General features: G+C 29.1%; 4 protein-coding genes across 6 annotated transcripts; 1 reads left to right on the forward strand and 3 right to left on the reverse strand.

Moving 5' to 3' along the window:
* Window positions 1–275: 275 nt before the first annotated feature.
* On the reverse strand, window positions 276–9454 carry Osi15 (DUF1676 domain-containing protein Osi15). The gene is made up of 3 exons (XM_074244462.1): window positions 9449–9454; window positions 8181–8577; window positions 276–610 (listed from the first exon to the last, which is right to left on the reverse strand). The coding sequence occupies exons 1-3, from the start codon at window positions 9452–9454 to the stop codon at window positions 276–278; spliced, it is 738 nt and encodes a 245-aa protein (XP_074100563.1).
* Window positions 9455–9533: 79 nt separating this feature from the next.
* LOC141528415 (cytochrome P450 4g15-like) lies at window positions 9534–18431 on the reverse strand. Its single transcript, XM_074244463.1, has 8 exons — window positions 18221–18431; window positions 17605–17802; window positions 17281–17533; window positions 11722–11926; window positions 11462–11650; window positions 11160–11397; window positions 10800–11087; window positions 9534–9592 (listed from the first exon to the last, which is right to left on the reverse strand). Exons 1-8 carry the CDS (start codon window positions 18429–18431, stop codon window positions 9534–9536), a joined length of 1641 nt encoding a protein of 546 aa, XP_074100564.1.
* Window positions 12439–14630, forward strand: LOC141528238 (uncharacterized). Of its 3 annotated transcripts, XM_074244182.1 has the most exons (4): window positions 12439–13524; window positions 13689–13936; window positions 14042–14285; window positions 14473–14630. In XM_074244182.1, exons 1-4 carry the CDS (start codon window positions 13341–13343, stop codon window positions 14529–14531), a joined length of 735 nt encoding a protein of 244 aa, XP_074100283.1. In that variant the 5' UTR covers window positions 12439–13340; the 3' UTR covers window positions 14532–14630. The 3 variants fall into 3 exon arrangements, with proteins under 3 accessions (XP_074100283.1, XP_074100280.1, XP_074100282.1); XM_074244179.1 differs by having other exon boundaries at window positions 13689–14285; XM_074244181.1 differs by having other exon boundaries at window positions 13701–14285.
* A 600-nt stretch (window positions 18432–19031) lies between the features above and the next one.
* On the reverse strand, window positions 19032–20824 carry Osi14 (DUF1676 domain-containing protein Osi14). The gene is made up of 3 exons (XM_074244464.1): window positions 20614–20824; window positions 20349–20531; window positions 19032–19423 (listed from the first exon to the last, which is right to left on the reverse strand). Exons 1-3 carry the CDS (start codon window positions 20822–20824, stop codon window positions 19032–19034), a joined length of 786 nt encoding a protein of 261 aa, XP_074100565.1.
* Window positions 20825–20875: the final 51 nt, after the last annotated feature.

A 20875-nucleotide genomic window follows, 5' to 3' on the forward strand; every position in this document is an offset into this window, starting at 1 on the left:
GATTGTTGTAAAAACTAAGCATCATCAATTGAAGATATAACAAGTACTTTTTATCAAAAATAACATAAACGAGCTCAATAAATAATTTTAGTTCTAATCAAAAAATTTTAGACGTGTTAAATAATAATTTGTTCGTGGATAAAAAAAATTAAGACTCAAGAAAATTGTAAAAAAAAATTTATTGTCTTTTACTTGTAATTTATAAATAACATAAATATTTTAAAAATAAATAAAATTAAATAGATAATTAAAACTTAAAATTTACAATAAAGCTTTCAAGGTAACTCGTGGTAAGGGTAGGGCTCGAGGGGCAACTCGGGCGCCCATCCTCTGTAGGGCTGGTTGACTTCCTCCTGAGACCGGTGCCAGTGTTCGTGGTAGACTTCCGGCTTGACGATTCCGTAGCTGACACGGGCTGGGTAAGATGGTGGCGGCGTTAAAAGGGCCTTGAGGGCCACTGCGCCAGAGAGAAGAAGGGCTGCTAGGCCCACGCCAAGCCCTTTTATACCCACAAGGCCGATCAAAGTTATCACTATTGGCAAGACTATCAGGGCCTTGAGCTTCAGGGCAAGTAATAAGGGTAACATCATTCTCTTTAGTTTTGTTCGGGCTGGAATAAAATAAAATTTATTATTATTTCTACATGAATAAATACATTTGAATTTTAAAAGTGAATTAATAATTCATTTTTTTAATTCACTGTAAGCTTTAATATTTTTTAAGTCAATTGAATTTTACGACCTATCTAAATAATTTAACAAAATATAAAGTGTAATACAAATCGTACAATAAAAGTACGAAAAAAAAATTTGATGTAATACAAAAAACAAACTATTGAATAATTTAAATTTAATAAGCTCAGTGAATTTTGTATTTAACGTTTTTCGGTGTCTATTTTATAGAAACAATATAATGATGATAAATATAAATAGTTTGGAGAATCCAAAAGTGCACGCTTCATAATCTCATTTTGCACAATAAAATTGATTAAAATAAAATCATAAAACAAAATAATAAAATATTTTTATCAGGTGTTTAAAACTGGAATTTCAAATAAAAAGTCGATGTATAGAAAAAAAAAATATAGATATACTAAAACTATGAAGAACAATCGATATTTTTTTTTTTTTGTTCATTTAATAACAATTAAACCACATCGAATCAGACCGTGGAAAGTGATAGGGTTTTATTTCTAATTATACTGAAACGTAAGAGAAAAAAAACGATTCGATTAGTAAAGTATTTCGGTCGTTATCGTGATAACATACAGGATCCGCACATATTGATACACGGACGTCCAAGACAGAACTTTTTTAACTAATTTAAATCCCTGGTTAAAAATACTGATTGAAAAGAATTGAGAAGTGGTCACTCCATGCAAACTGTACATCTTTATATACAGACAAAAGAATTTAAATTATTGAAAAAATTTGAATTTCATCATTTTTAATTCTTTTCAATCAATATTTTTAAACAGGGATAACAAAAATGGCATCAAAAATATAATGGAAGTCAAAAATAGTGTTTTTCGTTTATATGTGTGTATATTAGGGTGTGCCAAAATTCAATTTCCGTGAAGAACCTTTTAAAATTGGAATTTTGAGTTCCGCTTTTAGCAGGAGCTGTGTTTAGGCATTTCCCAAGATATTTTTGGGTGGGACGATTTATTTGATTTTCATAGAATTTTTAACAGGAGTTTAGTTTGGGCATTTCCGTTGAAATTTCAAATTTTGGTCGGAAGTGCTCAACTAAATCTTCTATTATAAATTCTATGAAAATCAAATAAATCGTCCCACCCCAAAATATCTTAGGAAATGCTCAAACACAGCTCCTGCCAAAAGCGGAACTTAAAATTCTAATTTTAAAAGGTTCTCCATGAAAATTGAATTTTGGCACACCTTAGTGTATATATTATTTTACAAGTGTAATCTATGATAAAGAGAGACATTTTAAGTTTGAAAAATCAGTTATTTTGCTTCAAGTGACAGTAGTACCCATCTCAACGCTTCGCTAATGAGACATGCAAAATGGTAATATAAAATAATGATAATAACCGCATTAAACACAGCAAACAATCAGCTTTTGCATGATTTTGTTAGTGTTGCTTACCCACATTTCAAAAATTTTCAGTGTTTTTTAAAGGATATTCAAAATTTGAAAAAATTTCTTACATTCAAATCAATAATTCTCTTTTTCTAATATATGGGTATTTTCAATATTATAACCTCCTAAAACTATATTTCAATCTATCTCAAATTTTGATGACCTGTAAGTATATGAATTATTAACTTAAGAAATTCCAGATCAAAAACCTTTTTCTAGAAAATTTAATAATCTAAAAGAATATGCAAGTGAAAAATTTGTATTCTAAGCTAAAAGTTATTGCAGCTTTTACAAAAAAATAAAAATTTTTGATGTGTCATTTAAATAGGAAATTTCAAATAGTTACGGACATCTTTTAAAGATGAGCTAAAATTTTTTTCAGAAGGGAGAGTTTATCTCTAGGTATACAGGTCCTTTTTGAGCCATAACGTCTATATTTTTTTTTGGCTTCTCCTAATGGGCATACATGGCTTGACATGATTTTTGAACCAAAAATAGCATTGAAAATATCCGATAGAGAATGCATAATTGCTGAATCGTCTTCTTCCAAGAAAGTTGAATTAGAAATATTTTGTAAAATTAAAATCATTTCTTACCCCAATATGTCAAGTAGTCTTTTTCAAATTTTTCCGATGAAAAATTTATCAATAGTAAAAACTAAGATTAAATTTATGAATAAACTAAAAATAAAAATAATTCATTAGCACTTAATTATGCTCTAATAAGGACATAATCTATTACGATACAAAACATAATTGTAAAAGTGCTCGATGCATTACAATTGAATGATTAATAAATAATTTTACAAAGTAAACTGGTTATTTACACTAGACCAAAAACGATGATTAATTTTAAGTTTTGAAAAAAAAATTTCCGAAGCAATTTTTATTAAATAAATTAAAATTAAAAATATGTCGATAGTTTAGACTGATTTGAGTCCGTAAAATAAGAAATCAACTTTTCTAGTTATTGTGTATTTCAATTACAGAAGAAATTTTTTATATGTATTTAACGATATCAATAAAAGAATCCCGGGTCAAAAAATTTAATTTGTTTTATGATAAATGAAAATTTCAATATTTTTCATTCAATTTAATTTTATTATGTGTATCTATTTTATATAAGAATTTGATCTGTTTTAGCCCATAATATTCCCAATTCAGACTAATTTCAGACAATTTTTAATGTCATAATAAAATTGTTTTCTATTGTTTCAAGATCAAAATCAGATTTTTTTGTCACAATCATTAAGCTGATTTTGATCGCATCAAGGTCAAAAACAGACCAAAACGTTTCATAATTTTTAGTCGGTTTTTGATCGTCTGTAGATCAAAAACAGACCTTTTACGAATTCGATAACAATAAAAATAATGAAAATAATCATAATAATAGTAATATATTTATTTATTTATTTATTATCGATTTATTAGTGTCCTCGAAAATCCTCTACAGGGGACGACTTTTCATTCTCTGAAACTTAAATAGTGACTATTTACTATTTTGTGGTGCAATGTATACTAAACGGTATACTTCGCACTACCAAATAGTGAATACCGCTTATTAAATGATGCGTGAAATTACAAATTTAATATTAATCTTGTTATCTTGTCAACATTTCAATCTCGTTGATGTATTCACATTGTGTTTAATATCGATGATTAGAAAACTCTAGATTTAGATCCAATGAAACGATGAGAACTATTTTACGTATGTAAATACAAATTTATTAGTTATCACTGCAACTAATATTCGCAAATACAAAACTTTGATAGCCCATGAAATGTCAAGCTATGACAAATAAATATGACAGATGTAAGGTTATGATCAACGATAAATTCATAAAACAAGAGAGCGCATGAATATATTATAATTTAATTTATTTTTTCAAATAAATGCGACTTATAATAATTTTTAATAAGATACTTAAGACTCAACAAAATTATAAGTCGCCATCTTAGTCGACTTTTGGCCTTTTAACATTTAGAATTGAAATTGTATTAAAAGTAGGTCAAAAACAGTATAAGATTTCATATTGAATTTGAAAACAATACATAAAGTCCAAGTATAAATTATCGAGACTAAAAACCGATCAAATTTTTTAGTTTCATTAGATAAGAAACAGCATAAAATATTTATAGCTGCTCGATTATTTTACTACAAAGTTGTTTAGACTTAAAACAGATAGAAAATAATTTGAATAGTAGATCAAATACAGATGAAAATATTTTTAAAAGTTCAAATACAGATCAATAAGTTCAAATGCAGATCATTTTACTCAAAATCAGTTTAAATTTTTCGACCCGGGATATCAAAAGCTCAAAAATATTTGTTTACTCTTTTGAAAGATTATCTATAATTGATTTTTGATTTGATTGGTTAATTTCTGTCTAATACATCATAAAAATTTATGTTTTATTATCATAAATAGCTATCTATGACCATATTAACTCATGTCAGGCCATAAAAACTATTTTTACAGGTTTTAATAATTTATTATAATAAGTTACGATTGTTAAAGTACGAAAACTGATTTAATTAAAAAATTAAATCGACTGAATTTAAATAAAACTAATAAAATATTCTACGATTGTGGTTGAAATCTGAATTCCTTATCAAAACAAGCCTCAGAGGAAAAAACTATACGACCAAAAAATTATTTAAATCAAGAATATCATTTTACAGAGTTCGATCATTTTGAATCAAGTGAAAAAATTTTTGATCATAAAAATTTTTCTTGGTTCAAGTAAATATTATTTGTATTAAAATTTTTTCATCAGAGTTTTGTTTTATTATTGCCATTAATATAGTTAATTTATAAATTTATTAATAAATGTAATATCTATCGACAAAGTAGCAATACAATAATAGGACACTAAATAAACCATACGTCCTTCTGTGCATACGGCACTCTCATTGACAGTGACCCTATTCTCATTATTCTTCCTTTCTTCTCACAATCAACACATACTACTTTTACACATGTTTTATTTTTTACCGTTTTCTTCGTCCTACAAACTACAATTTGATGTGTGATTCAGCTTAGCTCTAACATTTTCTCTTCTGCTATATGCTACATTTAATGCATATATTCATATACATGTACTATTTTTATACGAAATTTCGTTTTCAGAAATTTTAGAATTTTTTAAAATTAGCTTAAAAATTTCGATTTATTAAAAAAAAGTTTAGTTTTATGATAATAATAGTAATAAATTCGTAATTTATGGATGACGTATGACGTTTTTTAATGATCAAAGAATTCCACTTATTTCTGAACCAGGTGCTTGATGTAATAAAAAAACTATCGACCTACTAATCGACCAATCTCCTGAGGAAGTCAATGCCCTACTTTTCTGCAATTGGTAGAACTCGTGAGATCTTGAATACTATATAAGAGTCTGCCACCTCCAGAGGTAGCTGTCATTCGATTGCTAACTCTGCTGGAGATCAACATCGTAGAACCGAATGATTTTATCTTTCACGCCCAAATTATTTTTCTAATACTTGTCATTCTAGAATTTTTTACTTTTTTATCTGATAATCTCATTGATTTTTTCAATCAATTATTTTTTAACTTGGTAATACGCGGGGCTAATTTTTATGACTAATTTTCCCGATCGACTTTTCTATTAAATTGCCTTTTAAAATCTTCAAATTTTTTTTTTTATTAAATAATGAAAAAAATTTTTTATAAATAATTTATTTATATTTTTAAATATAAATTTATGAATAAATTTAAATATAAGTTCAAATCATAATTTAGAATGTATTTAAACTTAATATTGAAAATAATACCAAAACTGCAATGTTCATTTTTTTAGGTCAGAATATTCTCAAAATTTTGTCTACTGGCAGGATAAATTTTCTCTAGTTTTATTTTGATTAATTATTTTTTAAATTACTACATAAGAAATTTCAAGAGAATAGAAAACATTTTATGACACATAGAATGTACAAAAAAAAAAGTTTTTTTATTTTATTTATTTTTTTTTTTCGTTATTAAAATTTAATAATCAGTTCAATAAATATTGAAATACTCAAACAAATTTTAATCTTATAAACTTGGCGCTAATCATAATTTTGCTTTTTGCAATTAATAACTTTTTTTTTTTTTATTGCTATGAATTATGAACAATTTTTTGAGATGTTTTTTCTAAGTCAAAATAGACAAGCAAATTTTACTTACTTTTTAATAATATTAGTTGTATTATATCTACCGCGCTCAGACAATTTTACAAATAAACTGAAAACACGATTTGATAATAACAAGCCAAATTAAAATTAATTTATTTTAGTGAGTTTAAAATAGAGTAGAGTTATTAACAGAAAAAATTGTTTACTGTAAAAATAGTCGAGGTGCCGGATGAAATTGTTTTATTTTTTTTTTTATAGATAATTATAATTTTTAATTTCAAGAGTAACTTGTTATCAAATGTTTTTTAATTCTTTAATCTAATTGATTTCAATTTATTTATTAAGATTAGTCATTTTTTATTTCAAAATCTTTAAATAGGGTCCTTTACATTTCAGCTAAATCCAAACATTTTGACAATACATTTTATAGAATTAAAAAATCGAATTTTTGTCTAACGAAAAAATACTTTGTTTGAAGATAAATTTAATTATTCAAAACTAGCTGTCACTCGCCCGCGCCGCTGAGCGCTTTATAGAATTGCATTTTTATATCTAGACCTGAAATTTGATTAAAGTATTGTTTTGACGCACAGATTCCCAATTCTATCGAATTAGCATGCACACAGTAAAAACATTTTCGTCATTGTGTAGAAATTTTAACACTACACACAATGACGAAAAATTTTTTACTGTGCTTCTTTTATCCACGTAATTATTCTAGCTAATATATTCATTGTAACTTTTAATGTGCAATCATTATCATATTCCCGTACATTTCCTTACAAAAATGAATAATAATTGATACGAAAAAAAAATTTGTAATGAGCATTGAAAATTTTAGTTAATAGTATGTTACACCCTTAGGGAAGTAAAGTAAGAAATGTCTGAGAGCACAAACAAACATGTGATCTGAGGCTTTCTTATTTACTTCCCGAGGAGTGTATATTATTTTTTTCCCCGACGAAGGCATAAAGCGGAAACTTCGTTTAGCGCAGCGGGGCTAAAATTGACGCTTTACGCTCGGAGGGCAAAAAATATTGCAGGCCTCATAAGTAAAAAAATCTGTCTAATACATAAAACATAACCAATAGAACTAAAAAATTTATTTTAAGTAAATGACAATCGAATACCATAAATTTAGTTTCAATAAAAATTCATTATTTCTAAGTCAAAAAATATAGGTTCCGGATAATTAATCACCACCATATCATATACTAAAACCTTCTCCGAAACACGCTGCATCTTATGGTGAAAGTATTATTCTGATCGGTTCAGTAGTTTTCGCAGTATAACCGGACAAAAAACCGGCTCTCCATTTATTAGTATAGATTTAATCAAAGTTGAATTAAATTAGCAAAATTTATTCTGATCGGCACTAATTACACTGCTACGAGAAAATATATATTTTCAAAGTCTTATGGTTCTAAGTAAACTAAAAATTAACCTGAGCTGTAAAATATTGATTTGTCTCGTTAAGTATCTTGTTACAGCTACCGTAGAAATGTGAGAAAAAATTGCCATGAAATTTGATGAGCCTAAAAGAATATTTTTCTTTTTTTAACGTCTGCGAAAAAACGACCAAGAATCTTCTGTAATTCCTACCGCCTCTAGATACAGTAGAGCTTCGACTACATAAAAATTTCTATAACAATAAATTTTTGTAATCCCTTCCTTTTAGAGTCTAACACTTACCTATCAATTAAACTAAAAAACCTCTTTAATTTAAATGGATAATTTGAGCTTTATTAGCCTTCCATAAAAAACAAATACAAATTATGCAAAATTTGTATTAAAATTAACAAATTAATGCCAATGATACTTGCACCAACAAAAAAATTTCTGGACAATATCACAAAAAAATGAGTGAAAATAAAAAAAAAATAATAATTTACACTAATTACACTATTCACACGTTTCTAATGCACGTAATAAATGAAACCAACCTTCCGAAGCATCAGTAGTGAATTTCCTCAATTCAATGTCAATATTTTTCTTCCCCAATGCCCTGCCAAATAAATCTGCCGCGGAACCATCACTAGGCAGCGCAATTTTAATCTTCCTAGTGTTGAAAAACTCGTCAACCCTCGCAACTAAAGGATCATCAATCCTCTTCGATCGTTCATGAACACCTTCACTGTCTTGGTCATCCAGCTTATCCAGCGTCACAATGTCTCCGAACAACTTAATACTGTGTAACTTTTTGAGCTCGTCCATCTTGCGGACCATCTGTATCTCCAAGGTTCCCACGTCATCGGGGCGAGTTTCACCCCTCGCGATCGCGACCACGCAGAACAAAACTAACAATTTCTTTCTCATTTTCAGTAGTAGAATTAAGCTCGACTATTTAGAGCTGAAGTACTTTTTCGACTGTTTTAGCCCAGAGACATTTTTTCTTTTATATTAGGTTGACGTCGGATGGTGGGGGTGGACCATTTGGCAAAGAAAACGCAATGTTCTTGTCAAGAATTTAAATTTTATTCTTTATATATTTCATTTCATACGGACTATGTCTACATACACCTCTATGAGCCGTGTGTGATGCATTACAATGCACGAAGCAAATTTAAAACGTGATAGGTCTCTTTGTTGCTGACCGACAAAATTTTTTCATTTTGTCACACACGCTTTCAATCTATTTTTAATTGTCTGCTGGCCGAATAGATTATTGTTATTATTATTGTTAATTTTTCAAAAATTTTTTATACAAATATACTATAATTTTATAATGAAAAGAAACAAGTATACAATGAATGAAGGAATGTTTTGTGTTTGATGTCAAAGATGAAAATTATTATTTTTAAATGAGCTAATTTTGTTACATTAAAATAATTATTTTGAACATGTGTGTGCGTGTGTGTATAAATGTAAGGAAGTAACTTTCAGGTACGGATTAGTTTTCTATGTCTGTCGTGACACAGTATACTATGCAAAACGATGTCCTAAATCTTTAGGCTTCAATAAATGGACAATATATGGGCGAGTCTCGAGAATGTATATTTGGAACAAGTGATATGGTAAATTGAATGATTATGTTAAAGAGAAGGAGAGTCAATTTATGTAAACGAGAATTTAGTTTATTTCATTGAATGTTTTCGAATACAATTTTTTTTTTATTTTGATCGTGATTAAATGATTGTTATTTAAAAATACCGATATGTTTTTATAAAACACTTGAAATTTTTATTCACAAATTTAGATTCTGGGTTAAAACTTTCATTTGTCTTAAATTCATAAATTATGATAGATTATTGAAATCGATTTTTGAAAAAAATATAATTTGAGTAGGTAAATTTAATTCATTTTCTCGATTCAAGAATCACTTTGAAACCTTCAGTTCTCTTGAGAATAATATCATCTTGGAGCTTAAAGTCACAGTCTTTAACACACGATCGCAGACCAACTGAAAAACAAGGAACCGTATAGTCTCCAGATACTAATTTCAAGTCAGTGTTGATCTGACGCCTCATAATTGGTACGGATGAATAGGGGGTATCCATTAATTACGTGAGCTATTTTTTGATCAGCTTAGATGCCTCCTCCCCTTAGGTGAGATTTAGTGAGATTTGTCTGGACCCCCCTCCCTCTCCCCTTACGTGAGATTGACGCTAAAAATATTTAAAATTAAAATTATTTTGATTATTCGAGTGAATAATAAACCATTCAAGCATACTATAGTTAATTTATTTAAATTAAATAAAATTCAAAGCAAAAACAACATGAACTAAATGATTTCTATAGACATAAAATTTATTTTAGCGGGCAAAATAAACACTCAAAATAATTTTTTTTTAATGTCTGTAATATTTTATATTTTTTTAAGTTGCGGTGAGATTTTCGATTATCCCTCCCTCGGTTTAGATGAGGTTTGGTGAGATTTCATTGGACCCCTCCTCCCATTCTGAGCTCACGTAATTAATGGATGTTCCCATACAGATGCGAGAAAATCGGTTGAATCATGAAACTTCTATAAGACTTTTGAGCTTGAAGAACTCAAAAGTATATAACAGCTATCTATATGAGCTCAGAGAGCTCAAAATAATACAAAAACTATATTTCTGAGCTCGAAGAGCTCAAAAACAAAATAAGTGAAATGTTGAGCGCTTGGATATGGAGTTAGCGGGAAGTTGCAGGGATGGCCTTTACGGTCAACTGTTTTCCTAATTTTATACAAGATGAAAAACTTCAATAGAGTTAATAACGTATATTAATTTTCATTATTTTAAAAATACAAACAACATAAAATCCAATAAGTCGATTTTTACATGAATATTTAAGAAAGCATGAGTTTATAAGAAATAATAATTTATATACGTAATTCCTAATAGAGTCAATTAAAGTATTTTGTATTAAAAAGTTGTATGTATTTTAACGTTAACGATAGTTATAAAAAAATATTGAATATAATTTCAGTTTTGTTGACTGAATATTAGAATTGATTGATAAAATAAATCAGTTAACCCAAAAATTCCATTCAGAGGAGTGCAGAATGCTTAAAACAAAGCTTCATTTTCTCGATTCAAGAAATATTTGAAAACCTTCAGTTCTCTTGAGAAGAATATTACATTGGAGCCTAAAATCACATTCTTTTATATTCGATTTTACTCGAAAGTTCCTCATTATCGTCGACAAAAGGATTTTCAACTTCAGCATTGCATATTTCCGACCAACACACGATCTCGGTCCTGCTGAAAACGGTATAAATGCGTAATGATGACGACTTTTTGTTTTTTCCGACAAGAAATTATCCGGATTGAATGTATTTGGATTTGGATAGAGTTTAGGTGAACGATGCAATACAAATGTTCCAATAACTATCGAACTGCCTCGAGGAATAGCGTAATCCCCAGATGCTGAAACAAATGAAGTACATGAACTTTCGCTCAGTAAACACACTTCCTATAAGGATAATCATTAAGAAATACCAAGTTTCACGTCTGTGTTGATCTGACGCCCTATAATTGGTACGGGTGGGTACAGACGCAACGTCTCCATCAAGCATCGCTCGAGATAATTCATCTCCAAAGTGTCTTGGAAGGAACAAGGTCTATCACTAGCACCAAAGATTCCGTCCAATTCTCGAATGACATTTTCTTGAACGTCCGGATGACAGCCCATTATCGATAAGAAGAAACTAGATGCAACAGCAACCGAATCGTGCCCCTAGAAAATAAGAGTCGTGATTTTGAAATTAATTACACGAAATGTGAATTTATTTTTGACGCACCTCAAACATGATAGTATTGACTTGATCGCTGACTTCTTGTTCAGTAAGAATATTTTCTTTTTGACTTGCTTCCATCAGCCGATCCAGAAACGGTAATCTCTTTTTCTCGGCAACATCATTATCATCGACATCCAGATCATCTTTCAATCCAGCAGATTGTCCAAATGACAAGCCATCTACACTGGCCATCTGTGAATAGTTTATGCTGTTAATGTAAACAACAACAACTTAGCAAAATGATCAAGCATTTAAAATCTCACTTTAGCATCTTTGTTGTCTGTGGTCTCAATAAAGTTCCGTTTTTTAGCATCATAGTCCATTTTTTTGAATTGGATAAAATTTTCAGAGAGACTATGAATAAGATTTAACACTTTAGTTTGATCTTTTCCGTGCTTGGTGAAGTTGAAGATCAAGTCAGATCTTAACCAAAATCGGGTTGTACGCAATTGGATAATATCACATATTCTAAATACATTTATAATTAATCATCTAAAGTTATAACTATTATAGTAAGAAAAAGTTTGGAAAATCCAAAAGTGCACGCCTCATAATCTCATTTTTTTCACAATAAAATTGATTATTTGTAAAAGTGTATATAATATACGTATTAGGGTGATTAAAAAAAAAAGAATATTTTTTTTTTCGTTTGGTACTCTGAAAAATAGGTTCCTAGACACCTCTAAGAAAGCCTCTCCAAGCATGAGTTCTTAATTGTAACGGGAAGGTCCTCCTTCTTACAGTTTTCTATTTTTTCTTATTATCAGATAGAAAAATTTATATCTCGCTTCCAACTACTTGAAAAAATATCTTGTTCCTTAGATTTTGTAGGAAATTGAATGCTCTACAAAAAGGTCTCTTACGATTTTTTCGTAAACCCAACCGTTTAAAAGATATTAACGGTTAAAGTTTGATTATTTTTGGGAAAATTTTTTATTTCTTATGAATTTTATAACTCAATGAAAAAAATCATTATGAATGATGAAACTCATAGTTTTGTAGGAAATTTACAGCTCTATAAAAATGGTCTCTTATGATTTTTCGATCAAGTTGAGCGTTTACGAGATATTCATCGTCAAACATCAATGCATATCAATTTTTCTAGTTTTTGATCAATAATTCGAAAAATTTCAATTTATTCTGTGAGTTTCAAGGAAATTTAGACAAATTTGAGTTTTTATTATAAAAGCAACTCCTATAGATGTTTTCTGTTCAAAAATTCATTTAAAAGTTTTTATTCTAATAATATTTTTTTAAATTTTATCTTTAATAATTTAAAATCTTAATCGCGTTGTCATTTATTATTATGAAATTTGTTCAGTGCGTATTTTTAATTTGTTTTTCACAAAATATACATAAAATTTTCGTTCGAGGGGATTTTTGTTTTGAATTCCATTTCTTCTTCTGTTTGTCTTCTGAAACTAACGCCATCTATGTTTTTTACTCTCAACTATCTTCAGTATCTACCCATTTAATACCGTATTTTCAGTGTTCCTAAAACTGATCATCTTGAATACGTAATAAAATAATTCATTTTAAATAAGTCTTATAATCATCACATAAATTTATTTATCATCAATTAACCTACAATGAATAAAGAAATACGTTTTATCGGAATACCTCTACAAAGAATTTCGGAACGTAAGTTACCAAAAGTGAAAGAGGTTATGCGTGTGTTTTTCTACCAACTTAAAATTTTAAAGTATTCAATCAAACAAAGTGCTAAAAATTCAGTTGACCAAGTTATTGAACTGTGGAGAAAAAATTAGATTCCAACTAGTGGAGCTCCTAATGCAGTCAAAAATTTCTTCGCTATCACAGTCAATGGTTAAAATTACAAAAAAATTTCGATAAAAAGAATTCAGCGCAAAACCAAAAGGAAATGAAATTTCAGACTGATCTTGAACAATTATTCGACATTGTGAGCGAAAAATCCTTAAAAGTGCTTGATGATAATATTAGAAAGTTGTATTTGGATCAAAAATTCGGTACCCATAAAGAGATTCTTTCTAATAATGTACCTGTATCAAACTTAACCACGACTATGATGGGAATAGATGAGAGTAGTAAGTATCTGAGATATTTAATTATTATAAAGTCAGGAAGTAGTGTAACTTTTCATAGATGACTAGATGACATTTGACTAGACAATTTTTGGAGTCCTTTCTTAATTATTTGTCATCAAAATGAATAAATTCTATACATTTTCTTCGTTTAATTTATAAAACAGATCTTATTCCAGACTTAGATCAACCGTCTACCAGTCATGCGATTGTTCCAAGTGAAAAATCAGAGTCGTTCTCTACGTATACATTAAGTGGAGTTACAAATTTTGGATCTGATTCAGAGTATGAACCTCCAATTCCGACAAAACGAGCAAAACTTGATGTCTTAACTCCTGAAGTCATTTTTGGACTCGACCGAGCTAATGTCAGCAGTAGAAATGCGATGTTTATTATTGCTCCGGTTTTACTAGCAGTAGGTATTAAAATTGAAGATACAACGCTCAGTTATAGTTCAATTCAACGAGCTCGTATGCTTCAAAGAGAAGACATTGCTAAAGGACTTAATGACAACTTTAAGACACACGATAAATACGTTGTGCATTGGGACGGAAAAATGCTGAATGACCTTGTTGGATCAAAATCTGTGGAACGGCTACCAGTTATTTTAACTGCATTTGGTACCGAACAATTACTTGGGGTTCCAAAAATGAATTCTGGGACGGCAGACAATCAAACATCAGTCATTTTATCGACATTGAGTGAATGGGGTATTACTAATTATGTTAAGGCGATGTGTTTTGACACGACGGCAGTTAATACAGGTAACTTATCAATGATAATTTAATCTAAAAAATATTTAATTATTAACGTTCTAGTTTAATTTTTATTGCTTACTGAATTTCACTTTTGAAATTATTGAGAATTATTTACTCATTTGGATTTTAAATATAATCTACAATTTGTTGAAAATATTAAATTTAACGATAGTTATCTATTTTCTTTATACAGGAATTCATAACGGTACATGTAAGGCAATTGAAAAGACTTTGGGAAGAGAGTTAATCTAGTTACCATGTCGTCACCACATTTTTGAGATCATATTGAGAAGTGCATTTGAAGTATATTGGCCTGTGTCATCTGGGCCAAACGTACCAATGTTCGGAAGATTTAAAAATCATGGGATGAAATAAATAAAACTAATTATAAATCTGGAATTGAAGATACTGTTGTTGCTGATATCATTTTGGATAAAAAAATGAAATATCTAGTTTAATTGCACAATCCTTACAGGTATGATTTAACTGCGATTTTAAGAAAAAAATTTTCTTGTTTCTGACAAATTTTTAATTGTTTTTGATAGTTACTACAACCCCGAGATGACTATAAAGAATTGTTGGAATTGTCGTTGATTTTCCTTGGAGAAATGCCTCAAGAAGAAATTTTTTCAAACGTCCTGGTGCAATTCATCATGCTAGGTGGATGGCGAAGGCAATTTACAGTTTAAAAATGTTTCTATTCAGAAATGAATTTAAACTTTCTAATAAAGAATTGGACGGTCTTCGGCAAATTTGTATATTTATAGTTACACTGTATTTAAAAGCTTGGTTTTCATCAACTTCTGCAACAACTGCTGCTAATCATGACTTGCAGTTTTTGAAAAATTTATTCGAGTACAAAAATATCAATTCATTGATTTCTTCAGCAACTTGTGAAAAAATGATTTTGTATTTATGGTATTTAAGTGATGAACTTGCCATTTTATCATTATTTGACGATACCGTTTCATTGGAAGTAAAAAAATATTGTTGGAGCTGTTAATACTCGTAACGGTACAGATTCTAAAGCTAAAAAATTTATAATTGATAAAAACGATTTGAATTCATTAACGCAAAAAGTCTGAGTGACTTTGTTTCTAAAGTCTTTAAATCTCTTTAAAATCTTTGATTTACCATATGACTTCCTTGATAAAGATATTGAATCGTGGCCTACTAATGACAGTTACATTGAAAATAAAGAATACTTTAACCAATTGAAAGTTGTTAATGATTCAGCAGAACGAGCTGTTGCATTAGTTAGTGAGTATAATCAATGCTTGACAAAAATGAAGAGCAATTCCAATACTTATTGCAAATTATCAAAGAACATCGAAAAAACTACCCAAACTGCAATAGAGGAAATTATTTACAGTAAAAGTGTACCGTTATGTTGAAAATATTGAAAATTATATGGCAGTTGATAATTAAATAAATAAATTCTTCGATAAAAAAGTGAAACACATGTGAAACACTCTAAATTGAATTATATATTTAAAAAAATGCACTAATTTTTTGTTTTAATGTAATCAAACATGTCCAAGACTAAAAAAACTAATTAAAAAAATAGTTCATAACATATTTCTATTCATAGAAACTCAAATTTGTCTAAATTTCCTTGAAACTCACAGAATAAATTGAAATTTTTCGAATTATTGATCAAAAACTAGAAAAATTGATATGCATTGATGTTTGACGATGAATATCTCGTAAACGCTCAACTTGATCGAAAAATCATAAGAGACCATTTTTATAGAGCAGTAAATTTCCTACAAAACTATGAGTTTCATCATTCATAATGATTTTTTTTCATTGAGTTATAAAATTCATAAGAAATAAAAACTTTTCCCAAAAATAATCAAACTTTAACCGTTAATATCTTTTAAACGGTTGGGTTTACGAAAAAATCGTAAGAGACCTTTTTTGTAGAGCATTCAATTTCCTACAAAATCTAAGGAACAAGATATTTTTTCAAGTAGTTGGAAGCGAGATATAAATTTTTCTATCTGATAATAAGAAAAAATAGAAAACTGTAAGAAGGAGGACCTTCCCGTTACAATTAAGAACTCATGCTTGGAGAGGCTTTCTTAGAGGTGTCTAGGAACCTATTTTTCAGAGTACCAAACGAAAAAAAAAATATTCTTTTTTTTTGAATCACCCTAATACGTATATAGGTACACTCGTTCTCATGTGCCAAGTTCTTGTACTGTCTCAAGATCTTTCACGGTGTCACTACTGTTGAATTGAAAGGTAATTAAAATTGAAAATTTAAATAAAATCATTAAAATGTAGAAAAACACCTCAATAGTCAATGTAAATTTACCGTGACTTGCAAGTAAGTACCATTTACAGATATCAGATGGAGTTATATTCAAACAAATAAAAAAAATGCTTTTAAAGAAGTTTAGCAATTTTTTTAATTGTTTTTTTTTAATCTTTATTACTGCTAACAATCAAATAATTAATCAAATTAAAATAAAATAATAAAAAAAAAAAAACAGAAAACTCTATTATGGTTTAGTAGTGCCATAACTCTAAGGTGAGGAAAAAAAATACTATAATAAAAATGTATAGATAATTATACAAAAAAATCAACAGTCATATATAAGTTTTTTATAAATAATAATTTAACGACAGTGAATTGAACGCTCATATTAACTAAGAAATTCTGTCGTGTGTTACTTTAGATAATTAAAAAAAAATTATTCCGGTACGATCATTTTTTCGATCAATTTTGGTGTCACATACACCCATTCATACACGGACGTCCAGAAAAGATTATGTTTAATGTTATTATTTACTATGTTAAACAAAAAAATTTTTATTGAAATATATTTTATATGCCTGACAAATTATTTGACTTGATGTTAGTGTACTCAAATTAACCTGTAAGTGCAATATAAATAACAAAAAAATCAATTTCTGTTTCGAGAAAACTGCTTTTTTTGAAATGTCGAGATTAGAGATAACGCTTCGCTTATGAGGCGTGCAATTACATAATTACTTTAATACAGCCATCTTATATTTGTCTTCACTAGGACCTTGAGTAGATTTTGAGACACCCATAACAGTCTCTACAAGGGAGTGAAAAACTGATTCACCCAGATAATCGTGGCAATTAAACTCTTTGTCACCTTCCCTACGCATTTTTTTCACAACTGCCTGAGAATTGGCGTTGAACTTATTAATAAAACTTTTAAGTACACTCAAGTGGAATGTTGGAGCTATCAGTTTTCGATGCAACTCCCATTTTTGACCTTAAATTAAGTTTTCACTCTCCAATATATCATAAATCATAATTTGGGTATGAAAAAATAGATTTACTAACCTTCGGAAATTAAAAGACCATTTCCCAGCCATGGTTTGAAAAAGCGGTATTCGCATGATTTCTTCGAATAAGTAGGACTGGAAAGAATAATTTCAATATCCCGAGGATCCAGAATAAAAGTTAATAAAATTGGACCGATCCAAAACTTTATTATTTGATCGAATTCAGCTGTGTGTTTTATTACATTGCGGAATATATCTGTAACATTTATGTTGATGGCTGTTCTTTAGGATAAGACGATGATAATATCGAGTAAAATTTTTATATAATTTTCGGCTTGTAAATTAACACTTACCAACTAGTTAGAAGTTAATGAAGAATGTTATAAGATCGATCAAGCGTAATTTAGACTCATTCAGTATTACTTAAAATCCATTGTCTCAATTCGATTTATTTAAACTAGTTTAGACTCTATAAATTTTTTGTAAGGGCAATATATTTTTTTTAATTTAATAGGCTTGATTGAGATTACTTGGGTTCGATAAGAATTAATTGTGGCTAGAAATTTTGACTTGGAGGGTTTCTGATTTTTGATGCAAAAATTTGTTTGGTTGAAGACATCCTTTTTCACAGGATGTTATTTACAGGACAGTAATATTATTTATTTTTAACTCACCTTCTGAACTTGTCACGAATTCCAAAGCGTTTCCAATAAGTGGATAACCAGTAGGACCAGGTAGTTTTTCAGCAAGTCTAAGCATGCGAATTCGTGAAATTCTGAAGCAAATACAACACATCACGAGCGTTGCAACAAGAAATTCGAACAATAATGAAAACGCCGAAAGACCAATATTGAGCGAAAAGAAGTCTATTGTATCTGTTGACATCTTAGTTTTTAAAAACTAACACAACTGTACCTATTTTAATTATCACCTTTACTAAATTATTTTGTAAGTTGATAATTCAACCGTCTAAATAAAAGTAAGTGTAGATTTATAATATTGCAACTTATCTTTGTTTATTTTTCAGATTGATTTTTCTTCACCAGTTTTTATTTGAGCTGAAAATAAATTTTTAAATCAATAAATATGAAAAGTAAACGTTTCGTATTAACTGTGAACATAATTTTATATGAAAAATTGACAGTTGTTCAAACAAAAAAATGCAACCTAATTAATCAATAATTAATTACAAATGATTTTATTTGCTGCCTGTACTGTTTTTAGACATTAATAATATTATTATTATCACTTTTAAGAAATAAAATAATAATTTAAATTAATTAATTTTATTGAAATAACAATTTACATAATAAAATTCAAATTACAAAAATGTATTGAAATAAATAAAAAATAGAGATCTAGCAGTCGTAAATAAATAAAAAATTTATAATTAAAATAAATATTACAGTTAACTATGAAATTAATTTAAGTATGAGAATGTTTAGATATAAATATGACACTTAATAGCTTAATAGCTTCTCTAATTTATTCATTGTCAGGGACATGGGCCGAGAAAGCGAGTTTTTGAGCAATCTTTTCGTCGTCAAAGCTTCTTTTGTATTGGTATCCACCGTTACCAGTGGCTACATTTGGAGCCCATGAGTTTGATGACCCGGGTGCGTCGTAGTACTGTGCTAATGGTTGAGCGGGGTAAGTAGCCTTGCTGAAAATGTTACCAACTCCTGATCCAATGCTGCCACTTCCAAAGAGTTTCTGGAATGCCAAAATTCCGGCGATCAACAGAGCGACCTTGCCAACAACCAAGGCCTTCAGCACCAAAAGACCGAGTCCTCCAAGCAAGATTGGGATCAATGCAAAGATTTTGAATCCAGCTGCGGCGATCAATGGAAGAGCAAATTTCTTGATTTTAGCACGACCTTCAACAAAATTTAATTATTAATCTTTTTTTTTTTTTTAATTCATAAAAATGGAATCAATTTTTGGAAACAGTTAATCAAAAAAATAAATCTATTGCAGCGCGAAATTAGGTGTACGTTAATTTAATCTTACTCTCAAAATAATTCTTTGAAATAAATCTAGCGGTATTTTTTCGATCTAAAGACAGATTCTCTCAAAGCTTCAACTATTTTCTTGTAGAAAATTTAAGACCTATCTAAGGCAATAAAATTAACCGTTACAATCTTCCAAGATACTAAATTTGAATTTCTTCACAAAAAAAAACTATCATCGATACTCTAAAAATTTGACCTTATTTTTTGTAACAATTTTTTCCTACCAAATTTGTTAAAAAACTAAACCTCTATATTTATTCAAAAATAGTTTAAATTTCAGAAAAAAATGTTGCTTTAATAAAAAAAAATTGTCTGTAATCTATATAAAAATTTTTTTTTTATTAACCCCTTAATTTTTAATAAAAAATTAAGATTTAATTTCGAGCAATAACTTTCTCTACAAAATTGACGAGCGAGTGAAAGTAAGATTTATTACACCCGATCACGAATTGCATGAGTCACTTGATCTCAAGTCATAACTCCTTGAATGTAAGTAAAAGTAAGCCGATTAATGCCATTACAAAATAACTAATCAGCTTATTTTTCAAAATATTAGATCTAACAGACATACAAAAATTTTTTATTAATTTTTAAATAAAAAATTTTTTGAAAACTTGCACTTAGTCCTTTAGATTATTTACTAGTAATTTGCAAGTTTATCTCTTAAAAAATCCATGTTTCAGAATGTCGAAAAAAAACAAAAAGCAAATTATTTTTTGATCGTTAAAAAAAAATAAAATGAAATTAGCTGCCTGTTTAAATGATCCATATAATTAACTAATGAAGTTACCTTCAGTCAAGGCACGTGAGATGGACTGTTCAGGGACATTGATCTTGAGATTGTGGCTCTTGAAGAATGATACAGCTGAGTCATAGATCATGGCAGCGAGTTTCAATGCTCTGTCTACGTTTTCTCTTGGCAGGGCGTTCATCAGATCGGTTTCCGATTCAAGAGCTTTGCCCGATCGTTCAACTGTTGAATTAAATAAACAAAACAACAATTAAAATTTTTCCACTAAAAATAATTAACTTGAATATAAAAAAAAATTACTTACGCGGCGTGTCGCGGTTGAAAGTGACTCCAGGGAAGAGTTCAAAGGAATCGGACCTGGCAGCCCTGGAGATAGCACTGTTTGCTTTGATCGCAAAACAACTCAACATGTTTTCGTCTAATCCAAGGCAGTCCAAATTCGCGGGTTGGAACTCGGGGGCTGGAACGGCGAGGGCCGAAGCCACAAGAAGACTCAAAACCACAAATGTATTCATTTTGATTTTTTATTAATTAAGTGTCAACTTGCACTCACGAAAGTAAATCGA

This window comes from Cotesia typhae, unplaced genomic scaffold, assembly GCF_013202065.1.
Source record: "Cotesia typhae breed Kobodo isofemale line unplaced genomic scaffold, CoteBio_Ctyphae contig_43, whole genome shotgun sequence".
Lineage (NCBI taxonomy): Eukaryota > Metazoa > Arthropoda > Insecta > Hymenoptera > Braconidae > Cotesia > Cotesia typhae.

Coding starts and splice junctions, on each gene's coding strand:
- Osi15 (XM_074244462.1), bottom strand. Junction 611..8,180: donor CACTACTGATGCTTCGGAAG/GTTGGTTTCATT, acceptor ATTTTATTCCAG/CCCGAACAAAACTAAAGAGA.
- LOC141528238 (XM_074244179.1), top strand. CDS start 13,341: ATGAAATTTCAGACTGATCTTGAACAATTATTCGACATTGTGAGCGAA. Junction 13,525..13,688: donor GATGGGAATAGATGAGAGTA/GTAAGTATCTGA, acceptor TTTATAAAACAG/ATCTTATTCCAGACTTAGAT. Junction 14,286..14,472: donor CACGACGGCAGTTAATACAG/GTAACTTATCAA, acceptor TTCTTTATACAG/GAATTCATAACGGTACATGT.
- LOC141528415 (XM_074244463.1), bottom strand. CDS start 18,431: ATGTCAACAGATACAATAGACTTCTTTTCGCTCAATATTGGTCTTTCG. Junction 17,534..17,604: donor TGGTCTTTTAATTTCCGAAG/GTTAGTAAATCT, acceptor ACTTAATTTAAG/GTCAAAAATGGGAGTTGCAT. Junction 9,593..10,799: donor ATGTGATTTTAGGCTCCAAT/GTAATATTCTTC, acceptor TTAAGCTCCAAG/ATGATATTATTCTCAAGAGA.
- Osi14 (XM_074244464.1), bottom strand. CDS start 20,824: ATGAATACATTTGTGGTTTTGAGTCTTCTTGTGGCTTCGGCCCTCGCC. Junction 20,532..20,613: donor TTTCAACCGCGACACGCCGC/GTAAGTAATTTT, acceptor TTAATTCAACAG/TTGAACGATCGGGCAAAGCT. Junction 19,424..20,348: donor CTCACGTGCCTTGACTGAAG/GTAACTTCATTA, acceptor ATTTTGTTGAAG/GTCGTGCTAAAATCAAGAAA.